This window comes from Vicugna pacos, unplaced genomic scaffold (assembly GCF_048564905.1).
Source record: "Vicugna pacos unplaced genomic scaffold, VicPac4 scaffold_19, whole genome shotgun sequence".
Taxonomy (NCBI): Eukaryota; Metazoa; Chordata; class Mammalia; order Artiodactyla; family Camelidae; genus Vicugna; species Vicugna pacos.
In genome coordinates, this window is record NW_027328740.1 from 71,434,667 (window position 1) to 71,460,938 (window position 26,272).

General features: G+C 44.7%; 1 protein-coding gene across 1 annotated transcript in view; it reads right to left on the minus strand.

Annotated features, from left to right (window-relative positions):
* LOC140693519 (trafficking protein particle complex subunit 9-like) overlaps positions 1-26,272 on the minus strand; it is a 335,939-nt gene that overhangs the window by 251,149 nt on the left and 58,518 nt on the right. Inside the window, exon 8 of the mRNA XM_072957339.1 lies at positions 7,756-8,327. Within this exon, the coding sequence (XP_072813440.1) occupies positions 8,003-8,327 (325 nt within the window). The 3' untranslated portion in view covers positions 7,756-8,002. The remainder of the gene's footprint in view (positions 1-7,755; positions 8,328-26,272) is intronic.

The window sequence follows — 26,272 nt, forward strand, 5'->3', positions numbered from 1 at the left end:
GAGAGGTGGGGCCTGGGGCGCCCACTATCAGCTCTTTAAATACTGACAAGGATGTGCTATGAAGTAATGCAAAGGCTCTAACTCCACATTAGCTCAGAAAGCAAAGAAACTACACCAAAGACTTCCTTAAATATTTTATATATTTCTATTCTTTTGAATATTAAAGTTCTTAAATGATATGATTTTTTTGAAAAAGACAACAGCTGTATTAAATTTCCTCTCACCAAGAAAGCAATCTTTATGAAGTAAAAAACCCCTATGGAAATCGAAATGACAGGACGTTTCTAGCTAAGTGAACATCCAGATCTGAACACAAACCTAAATCCGATCAGATCTCACTCGAAGGAGCTCTACAAAGTCCTGGGCAACCCTGGAAATTAGCTCTTTTGTTCCAAATGTTGGCTGAGCTAAGATCATCACACTAGGCAGGGAAGGAGAGAAGAGGAAAATCCACCTGGCGGCCTCCATCAGTTTTCTTCCAGCCACAAAATGCCTCTAGGTCGGCCCGCTAACAAGTCCCCCAATAAGGAAAGCCGGCATCCACACTGCCCCTGCCATCCCCAAGTAGCCCCGATGCCCATATCCCAGCCTGTGAATGGTCTTCTAATGATCCCCCAGTTGGTGGCACCCACCCCCTCTTCCCCGCTATACAAACACAGAGAGCCACGGCAGCCTTCCCAAATCACAAATTTGATTACATCAACCCCCACTTCAAACCCTTTAGAGGCTCCCTGTTAGAGTTCTAGCCCCACCCCAGACCCTGCTCGCCCATCCTCACCTAAGTACACAGGTCCCCAGTGACCACAGGGGCCCCTGACCTGCTCCTACTTCCCACTTGCTCCAGTCTCATTTTGACTGTTTCCCAAGGAAGCCTTCCCTCCCTCCAACCTCCACAATTTGTTCCTCTCTTCCTAGAACATTCTAGGCTAAGTCAACTTCTGACAATGCTAAGCTCTCAAGAATCAAATACATTTTGCTTACTAAAGTGGCTACACGCTCTCTCCCCTAGACTCACAGAAGTGCACGTGTAATGTATAAATGAATGACCGGTTGGGTCTCAAAGGGACAGACATACCTGCTCTCGCCCGTCCCGATCCTTCGGTCTGTAGAATATCAGAAGCAAAACCAGAAGTACCTTTCCTGAGGGTCACTTCTGTTGACACCCTTCACTGCCTACTGTGTCAGTTCTAGTAAAACTCAACTTCTTCCAAAGCCCTACATCCCGGACTCTCTCCAGTGTCCTCCCCAGCAGGGGCTCCCTCCACCCTGGACTGCACAGGGCACTCTCCCCGGGTGCCCATGCCAAAAGCCTCCAGGCCTCTGCCCGGGCTGCACCTGCGATCTGAGACACATTCTTGACTCCTTCTCCTGGCTGACTCTTACTCTGTCCTCACAACTGAATGTAGAGCCCATTTCTTCCAGGAATTCCTCTCCGATAATGTCCTTTAGGTCTTGTCTGGTCTCTATCTATAGCAGCAGTACATGGTGACCAACTGGGTGTTTGCCCGCTCCTTTGAGACCACAAACACTTGGGAACCACGTGGGAAGGAGTGAGAGATTACAAGACGGTTGAGGGAAGCAAAAAGCAGAAATCACAGTCCAAGTCCCAAATTCAAGGATACTTTCTCAGAAAAAAGTATAAACTATTTCACACGTGTGCAATTTGGCTACTATTTTTGTGGCTTGGGGACAGCAAGAACTTGGTGTTCTAGTCCAAAACCTAGGTTACATGCAAAGAAATGTATATATTCATATCCAAAGGAAACAAGAGCTGCTCAACAACAGTTTGCAGTTAGAACTGAAAGGAACTTTGATAAAGGCAATCTCTCTCTCTCTGTCTTCTTTCTTTTCTGGCATCATATAATTTTAGAAGTATTTGCGTGACTAACAGACGTCTACAGCCCGTGATTCTGCACTGAAGTGTTTGGGGCTGAGGAAGCCCAGATTACATTCACTCTGTAAATGCAATCACACCAACACACTGATAGGTGCCGTGTGGTGAAACTGATGTTCCAAAGCAGGCAACCTTATTCGGTAAGAGAACTCTGAATAGAAAGGAAGAAATGCAATGTCCTATACTGAATTTCATTTGCTATATGGGCCATTAACTGATAGTATATCTTGACTAATGAAACCCAAAAATAAATTGTCAATGTCGGTTTTCTTCATCTGACCATTTTATGCTAACTTCGGATATTAAATCCTCACTCCATACGGAAGCTCAGGCCTATGCTGCAGCACAGTTACACCCCGTGGAAGAAAGCCGACCAAGGGAGAATTGGAGAGTTTCCCTTTAGAAGCTGCGAAGTGTGGTTTTACACCTGTATATCATTTGCAACCACATCATCGACAATGGAGTTAGACGTTACCTCTGTGGGGCGAAAAGCACTGCATGCTTCAGAACCATAAAAGAACGCTGAGCTTTGTGAAACAGTCCTGAGGCACTTAAATCATACTTTTTCTGAAAGGCTCCAAATCTGACCCACTTCACCATTCCAGGTATAACAGGGAAGTACTGGAAACAGTAGAGAGAACATGCCCTTGAAGTCTGACAAGGCTCTGCTTGAATCCTGCTACAGCATTTATCAACCGCTAAACAAACCAATTCCTTAACCCCTCTGAGAAGGCTTCCCAATCCCCAAAAGGGGGCTGTCAGCGCCCACCTGGGAGTCATGGATGTGAATGAAACACGCAAGTAGGGCGGCCGACTGCTACCTGACACGGGGCCTGGCTAGTTTCGCTCCGCTGCCCTTCTGCCCCTTTAAACTTGCACTGATCCCCCTGGTAAGGATCAAGTCCCCGGAACAGACTGCCCGTATCTTCTGTGTATCCCTGGATACATGACTTACACTTAGGAGGCCAGAAAAACAACTGCCTCCTCCCAAGTCACTAACAATATTCTTAAGAGTCTGGGTATTTTTAACTCTATTTTTCAGGGAGACTATTCCAGAACTTTCCAAGCACCATTCTCCAGGTTGGCTCCCCTCCCAGTGCCCATCCTTCTTACCTCAGATCCTCTGTCTGACTGCCTCCTGTTCATGGGAAAGCGAGTCCGGTAGGGTGGGGACTCCCTAGGCCTCCCTCCCTCCCTCACAGGTGACTGTGAATACCTTCTCCCCACTCCAACTCCAGCTTCTGAGGATTCTAGCCTTCCGTATCCTGCAGCCTCTGCACCTTCCTAAGACGCACACGTGGCCAAGACTCTCCCTTTGGATTTCTTTCTGGCTGGCCCTGCTGACCCCCAGGCCCCTTAAGGATAAATGGGATTGCTCTGAAATTGATAAACGCCGCTGGCTGACACACCAAAGCTGCGTGGTCTGGGCTTACCTCCAACCGAGGCACAGCCCTCCCCTCCCTCAGCCTCAGTCTGCAGCTCTCGAGATGATCTAATTCACATGCAAGGCTGTGAACACCAGCTAAGAATGACGACTCCCAACTTGTATCTCTAGTCCAGCTCCTTCACCTGAGCCCCAGTCTCATAGAGCCGAGTGCCTCTTTGAAGTCCTAACTTGGATGAAAAATGGCATCTTAAAAATGCCTCATGTCCACCATTTACTCTGGAATTCGATTCCTGGCAGGTACCTCCCAGACTCCCCATTTTAGTAACAGGCTCAGCACCCACCTAGTTGTCTCAGCTCACATTCAATTTCCACTGTTCCCTCCCCCCGGCCCTGCCCTGGAATCAGTCCTTTTATTTTCGCCAATAAGCTGATCTCAAGTGTGGTTTTGCAGGGACCATGGCCGGAAACACACAAGCTCACAGCATGGTTCACTAACAGTCCGCCGTAGGGTGCTCCCTGGAGGGGGAGGCATCTCCTGCCGCTGGTCACCTCAGAAGGCACTGGATTCTCACACAGGAGGCCCAGGAGAAGGGACTCAAGATTTTCCCGTGGTCTGAGCTTTGAAGGGCCCGAGGTCTGGGGGAGCTCCTAATTAGCAGACACACTTGCCAGTGAGCAGATGAGGATGGGGGAACCCACGCAAGGCTGTTATCACTCCAACTCCTGGGCTCTCGGGAGCCACGGGAAAGACCTGTGTCCAGTGTACAGCCCAGCCATCACAGATCCCAGCCTGCATTTGCCAACCCGGACAGCCTAGACTCCATCTACTTGCGACACTTACTTCTGTTCTGTTCCCCACCCAGAATGTGATGGACTCATTCAGATATTCTGGCCTGTCTCAAGCGAGACAGATTCAGTGAAAAATGAAGTGTCCACATTTGGACCAGAGCATGAAAGGAGAAACAAGGCCTCATGGTCAGCATGATGGTGGTGGCCACACCCTTCCACCGGGTGAGATGAACCATGGTGAGGGTGAGAATCCAGGGTCCTAGGTCGGCCAAATCATCTTCCTTCACGGTTGTCTGGGGTGTTGGAGACTGACTACCACAAACTAACGACACGGCTGTCAGTGGTGGATGTCAGCTGCAACAGAAACGGATTCAACTCTTTACTGCCAACATGGGTTAAAAGTAAAGGCCGGGGCAGGGAGGTCTGCACGGCTGCTGAGGCAAACCACAGACCCAGCTCTGAATGCCCACTGGCTGGAGCAGAGAGGAAGCTACGGCCCTTTTAGCTGTCCCTGTGTCCAACAGATCCAGGTGAGCCAGCTACTTAGGAGAAGGTCATGTTGTCCTGATACCCAGAAAAACCAGCCTCGTAAAGGGAACAAATAGTGGCATGGATTTTAGACCCAATTCTGCCCCTTTATGAAGGCAAAGTAAAGTAAATGGCACGGGGAAGTTGAATGCAAAAAAAAAAAATTAAAGAACCAAACGGTGACCGCTTCCTCCAACAGCGTCCCCTGCAGCTGTCACCCCCGAGCCGGCCACTTCCTCACCAGTGACCGCTGGCCAGGAAGCGCCGTCACGCACGTCACACAGCGACAGCCAGGAACCGCGTGCCGAGCACGTTTGTGTAAAAGCAGGAATCGAGCAAAATGCTGCAGAGTTTGAGCTTACAAGTTTAAATACTCCATGAAAAGAATCCCTGAGCAGCCGACTAAATCAAGTCGCATCTTACTTCTTCAAAACAATCAAACAAATTTAATAAGGGCGCATTTGTCACCAAATAAAAGGAGGACCAAACAGGTCCCTCAAAGCAAGGATTTTAACAGGTATCTAACACCAGTGGGTAATGTGCTAACAAAGCAAATATTCCAAAACATTAGAAAATACAAAATGACTAGGATAATACATGGATCAAGACAGATATTAAGATTTTGCTTTTTAAAGCGATGGAGACAGTATGGAGGGCAATCTGGCTATTTCCAATGCAGGGTGTGCACAGCCCACATTTTCAGATGCAACAACATGCTCACTGGGCAGTACAAATGAAAAAGGAATAAAGAAAAAGGAAAAGAGGAACAAGAGAAAATTAGAAACACACAAGAACAAAAATGATTTTGACAGCATGTACAAGAATTTACGTGAGTGTGTGAGGCCAGGGACGAGGGGATGGTGAGACCCACCCTCACCCCCTGCTCCAGGGAAAGCAGGGACCTAAGGGGAGCGGCGCTGCCGGGGGACCCCAACGTGGTCAGCGCCCCTAACCAAAATTCCACCTACAAGCTTCAAGGCAGCTTTTGAGCTACAAATTGTGGTCGCATTTCAGTCTGGACCGTTTTACTCACTTCCACCAAGAGTAGCAGGAGAGAATTAGGCTCTGCTCCTGTACCAAAGAATTGTTTAAATAATTAATGACTGTGGAATACTAAAAGCAACAATGGGGTAAAAGTGACTGGAGGAGAATGTGCTTGACCCGAGCTCACTGGCCGCGTTATCTCACTGACGTTCAGAAGCTGGCTGAGCCCTTATGGTACCAGAACAGACAGACCCAAAAGGAGGGAGGTTTAATGCGCTGCTGTGTTTCGATACTGGGAGCCATGCCTGGTACACGAGGTTCTGGGTAAACAATGGGGACAGTGTCAACCACTGTGGGCTAATTACACATCCGGATACTCCGCCAAGTCCCAAGGGCAGACTTCAAAAGACAAAAACAAGCTGGCATTCTCTGGTGGGGCTGCAGACTCAGAGACAAGCATTTGTTGAGCAAAAATATCACCAGTGCCTCCTATGACAAAAGAGGAGGCACTGGCGTGGGGGCTGGGGCAGGGCTCCAGGCTTCCACTGCTCACTCACCAGTCTGTCCAGGGGGAGAAGTGGTCCCTGCTTATGTTGCACTGATGCACCTACCTTGAATAATGCCTGGGGCCTCAGCAGGTGTTGACAGGAGAGGTGAACGGAGCCAGACTTGGTGTAGCACGGTGCTGGCAGCTATGCCCTCAGCAGTGCCCAGGCTCCTATACATGCCAGCTCATCTTAAGAAGCAGATGGGGAGTGCGGGCATGTAGATCACAGGGCCCTGAGAGGACAAGTACAGATCATGGCTACAGCATGCCTCTCCCCTTCCTTAAGTCATAGAGGTATGTCTGGGAGGAAAAGAAAATTCATCCAGAGCCCGCTACATTATCTCTCGCAGGTGGGACTCGTGTCCCCTGTGCTTCTCACTCACAGGGCTGGTCTAGACATTCTTTTTATCAATTCTCTAGCATCTTCTCCTCCAACTTACCAACAACCAGAGAGTAGGATCTGATCTTAGCTAAGTTCAAGAGTCACAGAGCACTTCCTTCACAGCGGGCCCAGGAACATGTGCCAGGTTCTCCGACCGTCACCTGTGGGACCACCATGAGCCCTCTCCAGACTCAAGGACAGAGGCCGTAGGCCGGGGGAACACAGCTTCCCTCACTCTCCCCAGCAAAGGTTTCCACGTCTCGGAAAAGGCATCTCACCCTCTTCTGCCTGAGGGACAGCACAACAGATACACCGGGAAACAGAGCTGAAGTTGGGGGGGTAGGCAGCCCAGAAGAGCTCGTCTGTACTTCCGAGGCAATGTGGGGCCGTTGACTTAATCACAGGGAAAAAGTGAGAATGAACATTTCCCTGCTCTGTCCCATACACCGTGATACGCCTTTCCCTGCATAAGGAGTTCATTCGGAAGTCCCCGGCGGTGTTTCTGATGTCCTAACTTGGCATGGAGGCTGTCGGGCAAGAAGAGAGGGCCTGAGCAGAATAGGTGCTGGGCCTGGGAGGCAGGAGACACCGGCTCCAGCCCCAGCTCAACCAGCTCCTCGTTCCGCCTCTCGGGGTTCAGCATCTCATCTATAAGCAAAGGGATGAGACTGTCCCAGGACAGGCTGCCCAACAGAAATGAAATGAGAGCCATGTAAATAACGTTTCCCATTTGCCACGTTTAAAATGGTAAACAAAGAAACAAACCAACAAACAAAAAACAAATACTAGAAACTGATTTTAAGAACAGATCTTACTTAATCTACTGTATGTAAAATACTATCATTTTGACATGTAATCAATATAGGAAGTAAAGAGATAGTTTATATACTTTTACTAGACAAGCCTCAGTGTCTGATGTGCATTTGACCTAGAGCACATCTCAGCTCAGTCCAGCCTCCTCCCCAGTGCTCCTAGCATCAGTGGCTTTGGCTACTTTATTGGACAGCAACCCCAGGGGTCCCACCATGGTCATGGCTGTAAAGCGGGAGTAAGTGTCCACACTAACCCTAAAAGGATCTCTCTGAAACAAAGGCGGATTCACTTTGAAATGTCTGGAAACCGGCGGGCTGCATCTCCATCCCCCCTTGGCTACAAGACAGACTTCTTCCTTGCTGATCCCTTTCTGGATGTAGGGAAGCAATCCGGCACAAAGCCAGGGTGGACTGGCCTCCAGGTAAACTTACCTGCTGTCTGTGTCCAGTCCCATGAAGTCCTCCTTCTCAAACGGGATGCAGGGGAGGGGGATCTTGTCCCCAGAATTCTTGGGGCCACCATCCAGCCACTTGGAATTGAGCAAGATGAAGAGTGACTCAGTGAAGTCCTCGATCCTCTTCTCCACCACCCTGCAGTCCTCTAAATTTGAAGGCAACGTCGGTGCGCGGCTGCTCGACTTCCTCCACATGCAGTACAAAGACAAAGAGCTGAGAGTCATTATCGAGGTGCCATACAGCTCCTCTGCACGTGGAGCTTCTCCAAGGCCTTGGCAGAGAGACAGTCGGTAATGGTGACAAGGCCCACGACCTTGCAGTGTTTCTGGAAGACGCTCCACCCATTCTCGGGCACATAGCGGTGCCTGTAGTGGATACAGAGTGTCCACTGGGAGCCACATGGGCTGATATGGCTCACCGAGGTGAGTAGCTGATAGATGCAAAAGAAATTCTCCTCTGAGATGATCTCCATGGTTTGGACTACAACGGGAAGAGTCTGGTGGTCCTCAGCACACTGCACGTAGTCAGGGATGCTCATGTTGCAGGCCCTGCCGAGACAGGAGAGGAGATCGAGGTACATACTCTGCTGTGTGCTATGGGCCCATCTGGGTTGCGGTGACCTGGTGTGTACCAGACAGAAGGCAAGGGAAGCCAAAGCAAATCCGGGGGTACAGTTTGTCCTCATAGTCTGCACATGGCTACTGTAGCTCGGATCACATTACCCAGCTTTTGGTCTAGGCTTCCTGCCTCTGCAGAGAAAGGTCATTTCTTATTTTCTATTTCCAAGCACCTAGCAAGGCCCTGATGCAAAGTCACTGCTCAAAAATGCTGAATAAAGAAATGAACAAAGGAAATGCTTCCCCAACCCCCTTCAGCAGAATATAAAGAGAAGGACCACAGTAGGATCAAAAGATCTGGATTCCTATTCAATTTATTTGAACCCCTTAGCTTCATAGTAATGGATAAGAAAACTTGCCTTGGGGTAGAGGGTACTGTTCATTGGTGGAGCACATGCTTAGCATGTACGAGGTCCTGGGTTCAAACCCCAGTACCTCATTTTAAAAAATCAAACAAATAAATACACCTAATTTCCCTCCTGAAAAAGTATTTTTTAATTCAAAAGTCAAAAAACACCTTGCAATTGACACAACATTGTAAACTTGACTATACATCAATTAAAAAAAATCCATGCCTTGCAAGAATATATCTGGATTACGGATGTTTGCAAATGTAAAATGCCTAGGGTACCACCTGCATAAAAAGTGGTGACTGTACAATTGTACTATCCCCCCTTTATGAGCTATTCTTCCTTTGGGGGAGTTATAACCTCTCAGAGCTAATTTTCTCAGTTTAAAAAATATAAATATTTCCTGGTTCTCAGTACTGCTGAAGAATCAGATAACCCTAAGAAAGCATCTGACCCACAGAATTTACTCAATAAATGTTTCTTGAATGAATGAATAAACAAGCAAAGTGAATGCTGCTCCCTGCCAAAGACCATCATAATGATACTTCCTGGGAATCCCAAGCCCACGTTCACCAGACTCTGCACTAACAATGTGGGTGACCTGGGCAGGCCTGTGTGCTTCTCTAAGCCCCAATTTAATCGTGGATAGAAATGAGGGCAATAACACAAACCTCAAATTGTTAGTGAGTCAGTAATGAATTGTACCCCAACACTGCAAGATGGAACCATTAAGGAAAACTGGGCAAAGAGTCCATAGGCTCTCTCCATATTATCTCTTACTACCACATGGGAATCTACATTACATCTCAAAATAAAAAGTCTAATTTTTTAAAGAGGTTTTCGAGGTTAGGTGAGCTCACTGTCTCAAATAAGGAACACACAGTACAAATAGGACAATGCCCAGCCCATGAGATACACTCAGTTAACATTCCCACTGAGCCCACTAGTCCCTCCAACTTCTAATGGTGTCCACTTCCAAGAGCCCATGTGACCATCCTTGTTCTAATTTTCTATTTGTAATTTTTTTCTTTTCATTAAATAGAAACACCCAATTCCATAGAATTCTTACCAGATATCATGATGGCAGCCCTTCAAAACCTGACCACAGAGATCATGATGGCAGCCCTTCTTGGTGAAACAATAAAATGAATAGCCATTTTCACAAGACCTCTGAGTAAATCTACTAGGGAACTTCATCCTGGACTGAGGAAGAGGACTGGGGAGGAGGGGGCATTCAGGGGCACAGAGAATCATGGGCCACCTGTCCCACGATGGACTTTAGACTCACCCTCACCCTTCAGGAACTACTAAATACACACAGACAGAGTGCTATGGACAAGATTTTGTTTTTTAAACAAATCCCTGAATCCCTAGCAGGTCTTGTTTCTACCCATACACAAATGGCTTATCTGCATAATGTTTCACAAAAGCCTTAAAATATTATCACCCCAACTTGACACATCAAGAAACTGAGGTAGAGTAGTTTATCACATTCTACAAGATTAGAGAGAGGCCACGTCAGACACCGTATTTAAATCCAAGCCCCTGCTCCAGTGCTCACACTAGAAAGTGTGACATACTGCCCCTTTTCTGCCCTCTCCCTGCAATCAATCTCTGAAGAGTCTTTTCTGTGTCACCTGGAATCACAATCACATTCATTTTCCACAAAGAGCTATGTCACTCCTTGGAGGACTTTTCAAAATCTAAAGGGTTGGTTTGAGAGGAGAGATTTGCATTTTCTGTTTCTCAAAGGAAACATGGCTTTAAAAGAAACTGAAAAGTAGTTATCTAGTCTAAGCCCTCATTGTGCAGAGAAAGAACCGGAGGCTCAGAAGAGATGAGGAAAGGGCCTTATTAACAAATATTGCCTCAGCGCAGCACCAAGCCAGACCTGGCACTTCTAGGGGAGGATCTGGAAGGCCCAGGAGAATGAGTGTTAGAAAACAGAAAGAGAAGAAGCATACAAGGCCCCGTCTCTTCACCACCATAACATGAATTTCCACCAAATTACCCAGAATGGGTGCAGCCAATATTAAGTTTGTCAAAAGAGGTTATAGAATTCTCAACCATACTGGAAATTCCAACATTTACTGTGCTTTTTTCCCAGTTCAAGCATCAATTCAGTGGGCACTCTGTACCAGGGACTACACGAGGCCTGGGGTTCTCCCAAATACAGATCTCTATTACCACGTGTGCAAACCACATTAAGGCCACCAGAAGAAAAGCGCCCACAGATATGATGGAATTACTGAAACTGAAAGCAGCAAAAGAGCATATATTACTAGGAAAAACGGTGCTCCTAGTAATGGACTCATGGACATAGAAAGCAAACTGTGTTTAGCAGGCAGGAAAGGGGGGATTAACAGATACAAATTAGTAAATATAAAATAAATGACAAGGACCTGCTACATAACACAGGGAACTATATTCAATTTCTTGTAGTGATTTATACTAAAAACAATCTAAAACATATATATATACATATGCATATGTTTATAACTGAATCTCTGCTGTACACTTGAAACTAACATTGTAAATTGAATACACTTAAATAAAAAATAATTTTAAAAAATAAGTAAAAATAAATGCAACGCCATTAAGAAAAAATAAAAGAACTCTCTAATCCCCTTAACTGTAGGTGGTCGAGAAATCTAGCTGCAAACACCAAGTCCACTGGATCACTCCAGCACTGGCTGTCACTCTTTCTGACCATCAGAGAGTCACTTGCTTCACTGAGGTTACTTTTCTCTTCTGTGAAAGGCTACAGTTGCAACTAATGATGTATAGAATCTCATCATTCACAAGCGCAAAAAGTAGTGAGGACTTCACATGGGCCAGGCTCTGGTCAGATGAAAAGATAGGGTCCCAGATATATTCATGGGTAGAAGAAGTTTATGCCATAAAGGTATAAATTCTTCCTGTTTTGATAGACAGATTCATTTCAATTCTGGTTAGAATTCCTACCAGATTTTTCTTGGAATATAACAAGTTAATTTATGGTCAGGAATAGCCAAGAAATTTCTTTAGAACCACCACTTGGGAGGGGTGGATAGGTCATTCATTTCCACTGCTCTTTCTGAAGTGATGAAAACGTTCTGGAATAATAATGCATGCACCACTGTGAATATGCAAAAAGCTGCTGAATTTTACCATTTAAATGGATGGAATTCATGGTGTGTGAACTATATCACAATAAAACTGTCCTATGAAAATTATTTCTTGACAATTATTTTTCAGTTTATACACTAGTCTGTCCCACAATTTAAGAAAAACAAAAAACCTAAACAAGCCAAACTCTGCCAGGAGCACTTTAGGACTGCAATATCCCTGGGTCTCCAAGGCCTCTGGTGGTGCTGTTCCTGTTAACGCACAATAGCTGGGCTGGGCTAGTTAGGGACTGTAACTATCTTTTGAAAATCGAGGATCACTCCTTTCACCCTGGGAGAGGGAAGGAAGGAGGATGTCACAGCCTCATGCCTTCAGCACATTTTTAACAGAACCAAGCCCTGCTTTCACCACTGCAATCCCTCTCACTATAAAAACACGTGACATCAACAAGCACCGCCATCATAACACCTGAAAGTGTTCAAGGTACTTACCTGAGGCAGAAACATGGAGGGGGGAGACAGAACCTCGCTTAGCAGTGACGCTCCCTTTTCCCGACTCCACCAGGAGAAGCTGGGCGTTAGAGCCGGAGGCTTTCAGCCCAGGTAGCAGCGCCCACGCCACAGAGCTGGTCCTCAGGGAGCGGGAAAGGGAGAGCAGGGCAGCCCCGGGGTCGCGGGGCAGGGAAAGCGGGGAGGGGGACGCGGGCTGCAGCCTCGCTCGGAGGACAGCCCCAGCCACAGTCCCAAGCGCCCGCCCCCGTCCGGGTCCGCAGACCCCGCCCGCCCGGGACACAGCCCGCCCAGGGGCGGGGACGGGCCGCTGGACGAGAAGAGGAAGCCCGGGAGGAGAGGACTAGCGGGAGGGAGAGGGGAAGGGGACGCCAGCCGCGGACTGAGGGGATCCCGGCTGGGTGAGAGATGGCAGGTGCACACCAGGCCCTGGACACTGTGGCCGGGACGCCGGGGCAGGTGGCGCTGGCAGAGGGGTCTGGCCTGAGCAATTCATCTGAACACGGGCTGACTAGCGCCCTTGGGGTCTGTGACAGGCGGACCGCCCTCCCGCAGCCGCCTGACCCCTTTCCCAGGAGCCCCCCACCTTGCACTTCCACAGTCAGAGGCCCCGACCCCAGGCAGGAACCAAAGGCCTACCGGGCGACGTAGTTGAGAAGCCTTTGGGCCCGATCCCCGGCTCGGATATGGAGCTCCCAACCAGCGGACCACTTGGCACTGACTGCGCATGCGCAGGAGGGCCAGCGATCCTCTCTGGGTTCTGTGAGAGAAGGTGGGACAGCGAGGGAGGGAGAAGATGGGAGCGGGTGGAGAGGACGGGAAAATTGGAGGGATACAGATGGACAGGATGAGCAGAGAGAAGGAAGGGATCTGGAGAAGGGAGGGTCTTAGAGGAGTTGGAGAAAAAAAGCTTTACCTCTGGGGCACCCCTAGGCGGCAGACCTGCCTCTGTACCCTTCTGTTACCCTTCAAGCCCCGCAGCTCAATTTTACCACCGTGATCCAACCCTCCGTCCGATGCTTCTGCAGAAACCCTAGGGAGATCACACCCGTTGCCCCCACGCGGAGCTGGGTTTTCTGTTGCTCTGAGAACCAAGCACCCGCAGGTGTTGTCGCTCAGAACTACCTTGGGAAGAGCACATATTCCCCTTTTACACGCTGGGAAACAGGCAGGCAGGATCTCTGCCTTAGCTCCACTGTCCCAGGTGTTGGGCTGGCGGGGAGCGGGATGGTACAAGATCAGAGCCCCAGACAGAGCAGACTGCCTGAGTGTTGGTGCATAGTCCCCATCCCTCCTGGGTAAACCATACCCCACCCTAGTGGAAACATCAAGGGCTCACAGTAGTTCCCTGGGTGTGGGAGAGCTGTCCTCATGTGAAGGAAAAGTCCAGCTGGGCTAACAAGCTAAGTCACAAATCTAAGTGTGATAAGTGTCAGTTTACTGATCTAAATTATGCTGGGCTATCTCGTAAATCTGAAGTTTAGTGTCAGTTTATTGGCCTAACAACCTAACTCGTAATTCCAAGCTCAACAAGTGTCAGTAATGTGATCTGTTACAAATTGATAAGCTCCAGTGTACTTATTCCTTGCTTTTTGTTCTTTGAGCCTTATTGGCTAATGCCCCCTTACTTGTAACTAAGCCTTTAAAACCTCATGTGCACGTCTTGGAGGTACTCAAAACTTCGGAGCCGAAGCCCCTCTGAGCCCACCGGCATAATAATTCTGAGTACTCCAACACTCCGATTGGTGCTTTTGTCTTGGCTGGCCTGTTTCCATAACACTCAGCTCCAGTGCCCAGCTTTCTAGGTAGATAGGAGTGTTACCAAGTCGAAATTAATTCTCCTCAGTGCAGGACAGGCCAATAAGTTGGGAGACCAGATGTTGGGGCATGGAATAGCAAGTTTCTGTAGACCTAGATGGCAAACTAATGTCCTGGAAAACCATCTCCCCAAGTCACAATTCAGGCTCCTTTCCTATGTGCTTGGTTAGTGCAAACTTCTTAGTGTAGGAATTCCTTCTTGTTAGAATCCTTTCTTCTTGCAGCTATCTGCGTGGGTCAGATCCCTGTAAACCTCCAACAAAAGAAACGTTATTTTCTATTCTGCAATTTGCTATCTTTTAATGAATGAAAAAGTGTTAAATATCCTTAAAGGTCAGAGCCTTCAGAATAGGGTCTCCTGTTTATTTCAGGCTCTAGGCAACATTGTTTTACAAGCAAGATGAAGCCTAGGTGACAGAGCATAGGGTTAAATTCAAAGGAACAAATCTAATATGGAGTCAGATTTGTTCTGTTATATTACCCGGCCAGATGCCACTTGAGGATTTAAACCCCTTTAAGTTAAAAATAACTAAAATTTTAAAGGAATTTACATACATAGGTGGGAATGTGCAAAGCATATCTGGAAAAGCACCCAAAGGATAGTAAACAGAGGCATCTCCAGAGAGGGCTGAAAGAACAGAGGATGAGGGAAAACTTCTTTCACTTGTGTATTTTTGTTCTCTGAGTTTTTTTTAAACCATTTCCTTGTATTTCTTTTTCAGATAAAAGAAATGTGTAATGGAGCAAAGGAGTAATTAGCTTAGCAAATACAGCAGCCATGGAATCATTAGTCATCACTTTTGATTTAAGCCAGAAAGCATTTTTTGACTCTCTCCAATGTGCTCTGTCCTGTTTTAAGACTTCTATTAATATTATTATTATTATTATTATTATTATTATTATTATTATTATTATTATTACTATTACTACAAGTACTACTACTATGACTATTACTATTATTACTATTATTTTATGAAATAATAACACGGTTTACCTCACCCCTGCCCATGGCTGGTGGAAAACCAACTGAGTTTTTCTTGAGTTGTTTTCCAAGGAGTAGAGATGAGTTTATAAACAGAACACATCTTCAGGGCAAAACAGGCAGTGTGCATTACCAGCAGGCCAGACAGCAATGAAGGGTTTTCAATAGAGGCACCCAGAAGCTGAGAGAGAAAACCTCCAGGACACTACAAAAAGCTGCCCAAACTGCCATCTCCATGGTACTACTGAAATAGGAAAGAACAAATCTGACTCCATATTTGATCTGTTTCTTTGACTTTAACAAAGCCAAGTTAATATGCTCCGGTCTTTTCATGGGTTATGATGTCACAGAGGAAACGGACAGGTCAACAAGGAACCACTCTGCCGTGATCACGGAGCCGGGGAAAGGGATGGGCTGCAAGATGTATGAAGCAGCCATAACTGTGCCCGTGCTTCTAGGCAGGTATCCAAAATCGCCTCGACAAGGTGTCAAACATTTGTGCCCATGTCCTCATCAACAGACATGTATTAAAGACAAATGGAAACATATAAAAGGCCAATACCCTTGCTGGGTACACCGTCCAAAGAACAAAGTCTCAGTTTGACAACTGGCCATCTCGGTTCCATGGGATTCATTCTTGGAGAACCTTAAAAACCACTCTTCTGTCCTCAAGAATTGCTGCATATTTGTCCTATCTTTGGCTCAGGGATGCAGCACGTTCAAGTGAACTTTAATGTCTGCACAGATTTGACTGTCTTTTTCCAGGTTCACTTGTCCATTCAAAAGAGGCCTGAGCTAAGTCCATCCTCCGTAAGATCTATTCCCTCCAGTGACAGCTCATTGAGCCTGCAATTAAAAGCCAAGTGAACAAGACTGTCCTCAGCTAAAAAGTTCACCGATCTTTCACTGTTTTCTTAATCTCCTCTCCTGGCTAATTGCAACAGACTAACACCTCCCTCCACCAAGATACCCAACTATGTCATTTTTCTCCCCAAAGAGAAAATAAGGTCCATAAAATAGGAGACAACTCCATAGTCACCTCTGAATTCTTAGCATATAGTAATGTCAATAAATACAACTCAGATTATTGTTAGTTTCCTTTAAAACCTTTCTGGTTATTTGAATGAGACCTTGGAAGAGAGGTGTTTGCTGTCCAGTATCTTGATCCACAAGACTCTGGAGGCCTTTTTCGGAATAGCTGTTCACTGATTCATTCAAAATACAACTTATCAATCAAGGAGTAGCTGTGCTTTTCTGCCAGGAGTTTGTGGTCACTCTCATGCCAGAACAGCTTTAAACTATATCCTTACTTTGGATTTGTTATTTTTCCCCTCTTCCAACAAAATTGACTTTTCTTACTTTCTTGTTTTGAGGAATTTTTTTTTCCTATTTCACCCTTTAGTAAAGCAAGATTCTCAGGATGGGCTTGGCCCATTATATGATCACCCATCCAACTCCTAGTGTGAGAGGTCTGGGGCTCACATCCCTCCCTCCTGTCAAGGCAACTGAAAATCAGTTCAGGAGCCAACCAGCACACCACGGCTTCTAACGCTCACGTATCTCTCAGAAACCCTGCTTTCTCGTTTGTCTTGGCTTCTGAGAATTTTCCCTCACTTTCTTGACAATGAGTTGTGCAGCTTGAAAGATGAGGAAGGAAGGTTTTATTTCTCAATCAGCATTTTAAGGAACTTGTGTAATGAAGGTTTTCAGGAGTTTCTAGTACCCTCCATTGCCGAGACAGAAAACACACTAGACATTTTCTAAATTTAGTTCTCATGTGCATTTTTTCTGTGCTTTTTTTTTCTTAACTGCTAACAGACATTTTTTAATTAAAAAAAAATAAGGCCCCAAAAAGAATAGAACACTGAAGGGGCAAACAAAATTAAAGGGCAAAGACAGAAAAATGATAACTACTCTACAAAGTTAATGTAATACATACACTATGTATCAGATCAGCAATTCTCAGTAACAGCTAATTGAAACATGACCATGAGGTAAAATTTCTCTCCTGTCAGGACATGGCCAACAGAAAATACAATTAAACCAACAAACTAATTTCCTAAGTCTGGCGAGGTACAGAAGTCTACAAGCTAAATGTGTCTTATTCTAGAAAAGAGGGAGTCTCACCAGCTCTTTTCTGTGGAGCCTGAGCCCACGGGAGGACGGTGAAGTGAGCTCTGTAAGTACCCAATTAGCAAAGTGAGTGATGAATAAATAGACGTGAGCTTTGATGACAGAGATAATACTACTATTCGTTTGTCCTTTAAAGTATGACTTCACGTTCAGTGATCAATACTTCGGCGTCCTTAGGAGTTGAGATTTTAGGAAAATGCACAACCTGGGCCCAGATCTCCTCTTTAAGCTCGTGACACTGCAGTTAGTTGTCTCAAAGGCAGCTCCAACTCCACATGCAAAGAGCTGACTTCACGGTGTTCCTCCCATAGCCGTCCTTACCAGGGCCCCTGGTCGGAGGGTAAGGTCTCCCTGCGTCTCCCAACTCAGGCCCATCACTCACAGATGTGAATGGACCCCTCCTTCAGGGACCAGATATCCTCAGACACCGAGTCCCACTACCCTCAACTGACCTACCAGATACTCACTGGCACTCACTCAGCACTGACCCTCTGCTGGAGACCACGCTGCACACTGCACAGTGTATCTCACTGGATCTCCACAATAGTCCTGGGAATTGGGTACATCACTGCTTCAACTGATTAGATAAATTGTTTCACTTCCTTGCGTGCGTCATTCAAACTGACACGGCTACTAAGCCACAAGCCTGGGCCTGAAAACCACTTGAAAATTGGACACTGCTACACCTCGCAGCCACCCTACTCTGACTCATCACATCATCTCCTGCCAAGCCTTCTAAATGTTTCCAAACATTCTAGAAGACAAATATGAACTATGAGAGCACCCCACTCTCCTACTTAAAATCTGTCAATGATGGTTCACTCCCCTTAGGAGAAAGCCCAACCAGGCCTGAGCACAGCCTAAGGCCCCAGCATCCGCTTTCCCTGCACGGCCGCGCCGCCTCACCCACCACGCAGCTCTACACGTGCCGTGTCTAGGACAGGGATGCTGACTCCGCACAACCCAGGGCTTGTCTCACTCGAACAATGATCACCTTCTTCAGTGTTCATCTTCTTCATTGCTGACTCTCACAAAAATGTTTTCTCATGATGAATCAATATCTTTTTCCTTACAACTGCCCATCATTAATAATGAGCTCCCCCCAAAGAGAGAAGACCTAATTCTCAGTCTCCTTATCTGTAAAGTGAGAATAACAAGGAAATATGTGAGGTTTCAAGAGAAATAATATTCATGTGAGGCTGAGGGACAATTCCATCATACAGTAAGCATTCAATATGTGCTTACTTAATATTAATAAGAATATATTGCATTCTAGCAACCTTCAATCAATGTTTTATGACTTTGTCCAACAGACTACTGACAAACTGTTGGACGAACCACTTTGAGCAGATCAGCACAAGCATACTGGGAGAGGTAAGTGCTGACTCCAGTTACAGCTGCAGCCACCCAGCACTACGGGGCGGGGGCAGTTTGCTCAAACTCTTACATGTTGCTTGAGCATTTAGTTCTCATTATAGAATAAAGACAGTTGTTCTTTAGTCAAAGCTCCTGAAACATAAATCTTCAAAGATTGATGCAAATTAGGTTTCAAGTACAACACTCTCACTAGAATTTATTTGAAAATTATAGTCTTAGCTACTCCGCACATCAAAAGGGCATAATCTTAATGTATCTGACTAAATACACTGAAAGGGTTGTTTAAAAGTAATTAAGAAGAAGCCATTCAGAATAAGCTCTCAGTATCATCTGCACAAAGACCCACCCAAGGGTCTCATTTCTCACTTCCACATAGGTGTTTTCAAGTAGCTTACCTTGGGTCTTGGTTTCTTATAACACGGGGCGGGGAATAGTTGTGGATAGATTTATGTAGCAAATATATACCAAGGGTATTTGTTGTGAAGGAATTCTACAAATAAGAAGATTGATACATAGTCCCACCCATAAGAAATTCAGCCTTTCCATTTACAACAGCATTAAAAATAAAGTGAGAGATACATTTAACAAAAATTTACAAGATTTGTACATTGAACTTTTTGAAGTATCACCAGAATAAATTTTAAAAGATCTACATATATGGAAGACATCCCATTTTCATGGAATGTTTGACAATATTATTAAAAATGTTAAGAATCCTCAAAGTGAACTATATATTCAGTGGAATCCCTATCAAAATTCCAGCTGACTTCTATGCAAAATTGAAAAACTGATCCCAAAATTCACATGGACGTGCAAGGGGCCCAGGACAGCAAAAACAACCTTGAAAAAGAAGAGTAAAGTTGGAGGACTCACTTTAAAGTGTACTAAAATGCTATAGTACTAAGTCAGTATGATACTGGCATAAGTTTGGATAAATAAGTCTAAGAGACACAATAAAAACCCACGGGGAAAAACTTACATTTACAGACACTTTTCCACTAGGGGGCCAAAAACACTCCATTGAAAGAATAGTCTATTCAACTAATGGTTCAGGGACAGCTGGGTATCTGCAGGCAAAAGAATCAATCTGGAATCTGAACACCCATATTTTATATAACAAATAAAATTAATTGAAAATAGATCACAGACAGAAATGTAAAAATTAAACCTATAAACTTTCTAAAAGAAGACACAGTATAAATCTTTGTGGGCCTAGGATAGGCTTTGGTTTCCTAGATACAAAACCAAGAGCACAAGTGATAGAAGGAAAAAGCAGATAAACTGGACTTCATCAAAACTAAAACCTTTTTCTTACAAAGGACATCATCAAGAAAGTGAAATGACAGGGGAAAAGGGTATCTCAAGTCAGAGAGTGCGTGCTTTGCAAAAAAATAAAATAAATCTTTACATCAAACTACCTCCCTTGTAAAGAAATTGTTTTAATGTTTAAAAAAATATAGTTAAAGGACAATGTGCAGAATAGAAGAAAAATTTTGCAAAGCATGTATCTAATAAGAGAGTAGTATCCAGGATATATAACGAATGCTTACAACTGAACAATACAAAAAAATACACCCAATTTTTAAATTTACCACGAATTTAAATAGATATACAAATGGCCAATAATCATATGAAAAGATGCTCAGCATCACTAGGGAAGTCAAAAACAAAATGAGATCTCATTTTACACCCACTAGGATGGTTATAACCAAAACATGGACAATAACAAATGTCGTTCAGGAGGCAGAGAAACCTCATATGCGGCCAGGGGAAAGGAACAATGTTGCAGCTTCTTTGGAGAAGTCTGGTATTTCCTCAAAAGCTTAGAGTTATATGTCTCAGCAATTCCACTCCTACATATAGAGTCATCTCTCAATATCCTTGGGGGGTTGGTTTCAGGAACCCCACACCCTGGATACCATAATCCAAGGATGTTCGAGTCCCTTTACAATCAACCATCTGGATTCATGTAGTGGAAACTACAGATATGGCGGGGCAAATGTACAGCCAACAGAATGAAAACATATTCTCATAAAAAATTTCACATCAATATTCATAGCAGTATCATTCAGAGTAGCCAAAAGTTACTAACAATATCCATCCATCAATGAACGGATAAACACATTTACCAAGAATAGGCCCACAAACTTTTGGTCATTGAAACTTTGACAAAGGAGGTGAGAACATACAATGGAGTAAAGACAGCCTCTTCAGCAAATGGTGTAGGGAAAACTTAACAGCTGCATGTAAATCATTGAAGTTAGACTACTCCCTCACAGAATATACAAAAATGAATACAAAATGTGTTAAAGACTTAAACATGTAGACAAGACACTATAAACCTCTTAGAAGCAACCATAGGCAAAACATCTGACATACATCTCAGCAATGTTTTCCTAGAGCAGTCTACTCAAGCAATAGAAAAACAACCAAAAATATACAAGAGGGATCTAATTAAACTTACAAGCTTTTGCACAGCTATGGAAACAGTAAGCAAAACAAAAAGACAACCAACCTATGGAATGGGAGAAAATATTTGCAATAAATGAAACTGCTAGGGGCTTAATTCCCAGAATATGTAAACAGCTTTTACACTTAATAAGAAAGAAAAACAAACAATTCAATTCAAAAATTGGCAGAAGTCCTAAAGAAACATTTCTCCAATGAAGACGTACAAATGGCCAGTAGCCACATAAAAAAATATTCAATATCATTATCAGAGAAATGCAAATCAAAACTGCAATCAAGTATCACCTCTCACCAGTCAGAATAGCCATCATTCAGAAGTTCACTGACAATAAATACTGGAAAGTCTGCGGAGAATTGGGAACACACCTGCACTGTGGTGGGGATACAGTTTGGTGGAGCCATTGTGGAAAAGTGTATAGATGTTCCTCTAAAGACATAAAATTGACCTCCCAGATGACCCAGCAATCCCACTCCTGGGCATATATCCAGAAGGAACCCTAATTGAAAAAGACACCTACACCCCAATGTACACAGCAGCACTATTTACAATATCAAGACATGGAAGCAACCGAAATGTCCACTGAGAGATGACTGGATAAAGAGGTTGTAGCATATTTGTCCAATAGACTACTATTCAGCCATAAAATAATAATAAAATAATGACATTGGCAGCAACATCAATGGACCTGGAGAATGTCATTCTAAGTGAAGTAAGCCAGAAAGAGAAAGGAAAATACCATATGAGATTGCTCACATGTGGACTCTAAAAAAAAAAAATAGAAAGAAACAAAAAAATAAACTTATCTACAGAACAGAAACAGACACAGAGACATAGAAACCAAACTATGGTTACCAGTGGGGAGAGGGTGTGGGAAGGAATAAACTGGGAGTTCAAGATTTGCAGATACTGAGTATGTAAAGAATAAACAGCAAGTTTATACTGTATAGCACAGGAGAATATATTTAATATCTTATAGTAACTTATGTTTAAAAAGAGGATGAAAATGAATACAGGTAGGTTCCTATTTAGCTGAAGTGTTGTGCTGTACACAAGAAACTAACACAAAATTATAAACTAACAAGACTTCAATGAAAATATTTTTAAATAGACCAAAAACGAAAACAAAGGAAAAGGATATTATCAAGCAAAAAGAATAAAGTACTGATTCAGGCTACAATTATGGATGAACCTTGAAACTTTATGCTAAAATAAGCCAGACACAGAAAGCCAAATAGTGCCCTTTAAAGTGAACTGTATCTAAGCGTTTATTGTACTACTCCTGTAAATTTTCCAGAGTTTTGAAATCTATCAATATCAAAATAAAATGTATTATGCATTAAAAACTTAAAACGCTTCCTCACAGGAGGGCTTTAATTATTAAATGCAGAAACGCATATAAAGCTCTTGGAAAAACAATTTGCACGTCCACACACAGTCACTGCTGTCACTGCCACTCAGAGGGTGGTGACAGCGCTGATGAGAGCTGCCTCCACTCGCTCCCCTGCAGAAAGGAGTGAAGGCCTGAGCTCTGACAGGCAGGGTGAGCGTGAACCTGAGTCATACACAGCCACGTTCCAGACTCTGCGTTACCCAACTTTCTTATACAAACTGCAACATGTAATGTAAACACGCTAGAGGGATGTATCTTACAACACAGGGAATACAGACAATGTTTTACAGTAACTATAAATGGAGCATCTATTGTACACCTGAAACTAATATCATATTTTAAATCAGCTATATTTTTATGAAAAATTAAAAAATATTTTTAAAATGCTATCACTTTAATATTCAATTCGGTTTTTAAGTTACTACTAAACAGCTCAGAATGTATAAAAGCATTTAATTGTGCTGTTTGCTTACATATTTATTTACATTCAGCCTCTTGCTAAAAGAGAATTTAAACAATTCTGTTAAACACAGCTTAACAACCATAACAACAAAAGGCAAAACGGAGAGTGAAGAGAAAATGGAGATTCAATACTTAAATGAAACCAGGGGGAAGTAAACTCATAAAAATGGATTCCATGAAGTCAGGGCAAGTGTTAAGGCTGACTAGAAATTCAGCTGTAGGATTCTTGGCAGCGAAACCAAAAAGAAAAGATGATGGGGCGGGTGGTAGAGCGTGTGCTTAGCGTGCACGGGGTCCTGGGTTGAAGCCCCAGGGCTTCCACTAACAGGTAAATACATCTAATTAACTGCCCCCCTAAAAGATCACCAAAGAAAAGAAAAAGAGAAATTTCTTTCCCAAAGAACCCTGATATTAAATTTGGATTAAATATTAAAAAAAAGAAAAAAAGAAAAATTCAAAAGATAAGTGACACTGAAGGAAAACCACAGCTGGCCTAACAAGCTAAGTCACAAATCAAAGTGTGATAAGTGTCGGTTTCCTGATCTAAGTTTTGCTGGGCTACCTGGTAAATCTGAAGTTTAGTGTCAGTTTACTGGGCTAATAAGCTAACCCGAAAATCCAAGGTCAACAGTTGTCAGTAACGTGATCTGTTCCAAATTGATAAGCTTCAGTGTACTGATTCCTTGCTTTTTGTTGTTTGAGCCTTATTGGGTATTAGCCCCATACTTGTAATTAACCCTATAAAACCTCATGTGCACGTCTTGGAGGTGCTCAGAGCTTTGGAAAAGAAACCCCTCTGAGCCCGCCAGCGTAATAAATCTCAGTACTCCAACCCTCTGTGTGATTCTTATTTCTTGGCTGGCCTTTTGTTTCCATAACAACACAAGCGATAATGCCCGTGAGATAAATCTGGGGAGGCTGCTGGTAAGTCGCCATGTCTCACGTGGGAAAATCTGAAACATCCTTCTCACCACTCAGAGTCATCATAAGCCCACACCACACCTCCTGCCGTTAAATGCAGGAGCACGGTTAGGGCCCGGCCTTTGCTGTCTTTGTGTCATCACAGTGATACAGGATGGAAGGGGGAAGAGCACAGCCATTCAAGGAAGGCCGCAGCAATTGACATCAAAATGGTGAAGGATTCAACCCCCAATAGGCCTTGAGGCTCAGGATGAAGAGATTTAACTTCTAGCAGATCTTGAGATTCAGTAAACATCCATTGTAATAGTAACCTGGTGAATAACATGCCCCAGGCACCATGGCAGTCCCAATGATAGCCACAAAAGGTCAAAGGGTGGGAAATGGCCAACTCCCTGGGAATCCTAGCCCCTTGCCCTAAGGCTGGTCCTTCTACTTATTAGCATATGAAACCACCAAGCCCAAGAAAACAAGCAACACAGCGCCACCTCGCGGTCACCACTCTCTGTCCCTCTTTGGAGAAGACAGACCTTCTGTCTGTGGGGTGTGTACCTACTTCTAATCTGTGCATGAAACCCCCACACCTCGTGACGTTTCTCTTGCATTTCAATGTATCTGTCTGAATATATATACCTTTACTCAACACTGGCTTGCTCTTGAATTCTTTACTGCATGAAGTCAAAGAACAAAATCTGGTGGGGCACATCCCAGGGGCTCAACGAAAGCCTGGGACACAGCCCTTCTCATGCCCAACGTTTTTTATTCTTGTATCAACAGGACTGGGCTGTGAAGTGACGTCTGAGGCCCCAGCTAAGGGACAGAACCAGCTTCCAGGGTTCCAATTTGCGGGCAGCCTCTTCCCCAGCTTGGGCCTTGGGGTCTGCCCGGTTCTCTGTGTTTCTCTGTTGTGCTGACTCCCCAGCCATACAGCGTACTCCTAGGCCTGTCCCCACAAAACCCTTCTCTCCAAAATACAAGCACGTCATGTCACAATCCTCTTGTTCAACCAGGAAATGTTCAGCCCACTTTTTTCCTCCCCAATAAATTACCCAACTCTCCTCCCTCCCATCACATCACTTCTTTCTTTGTGAGAACTCTGCACTCGCCACACCCCATCATGAACACAGGTGTCTTGCTGGCTGTGACCGAGATGTTTCTTTCTCACACAGCAAGCGTCCTTTCACTTTCCCCTTGTTACCTTAAAAAAGCCTTTCCTGAGTCACCCACCCCTCTGATTATGAACTCACAATGTGCTGAAGTTGCAGTCACTATGTGCATACATCCCAGTTTTGGCTAGGTTTCCATCACAAGATCTTCATTAAGGAGCTGCATCAAGAAGTTATACAGGGTATTCTTACATCAGAGTGGAGGAACCTGCAAAAAATTTAAACGGCTTTGAAGAGAGTGTTAACCAGGGACAGAGATGTCGCGGGTCCTAGTCAAAAGTGTCATGAGGAAAAATGTTCTCCCAAGGCTCAGAGTGGCTTCTGAACACAGAATCCTCAGGGAGGAGGTGACAGGCAGTGATTAGGGTGGGTGATACAGGTTACGCTCCCCCAGCTGGGGAAGAATAGGTTTTTTTCTTGTTTTCCAAACAATTTCTTACTATCTTTTTCTCTTATTGCCACATACCATTTCCTACGAATTAAGCATATCAATGTCAGTCATTTGGGCCACTTGGGAGAAGCTACACGATGCCATTCACAGGGATGGGGCATGACAGCCACACCAGTCTAGGTTGAAAGACCAGTGGGGGTATTTGCAAGGTAATCACGGGCATGCGACAAACTCCCCAGCTTCAATGACCTCATCTCAAAGCTGGGGTCAATAAAACTACCAAGCAAATTGCGTGAAGATTATGGCCAATGTTTACTAGGTAAGTGCCCGTGAAAGCTGCCGCTTAATGGGGAATGAGTACGATCAATGAGGCCCTGTCTACCTGCCCACATGCGCCCTGCCTTCCTGCCTTGCTGCAACAGCAGAACTTGTTTAGCTGAGATGAACACCCCCAGAGCAGCCCAGACGGGAAAGCTCCCAGCTCTGCACGGCGAGACGTGTTCCTCTCCTTCTCAGAGCTGATCACAGTTTGCTGTCGTCTGTTTTTATGTTTATCCCTTTTGTAACTCCCTCTCCTCCGGAGTTTTTGCTCAAGCAGCACAGGGCCAGGTGTGTCTTGGGTCCTGCCGGATATTCTGGGCAGGGAAACAGCCAACTCCATATCTGGCTCTGGTGCTGAACGGAGAGAGCAGAAGGCCCAGGGGCCCATGCTGAACTGAGGCCCCTGCACCCAAAATTATGGTCTGACCTTGGGCAAATTACACAGTCTTCTTTACCCTGAGATTCCTCATCTGTCCATGAA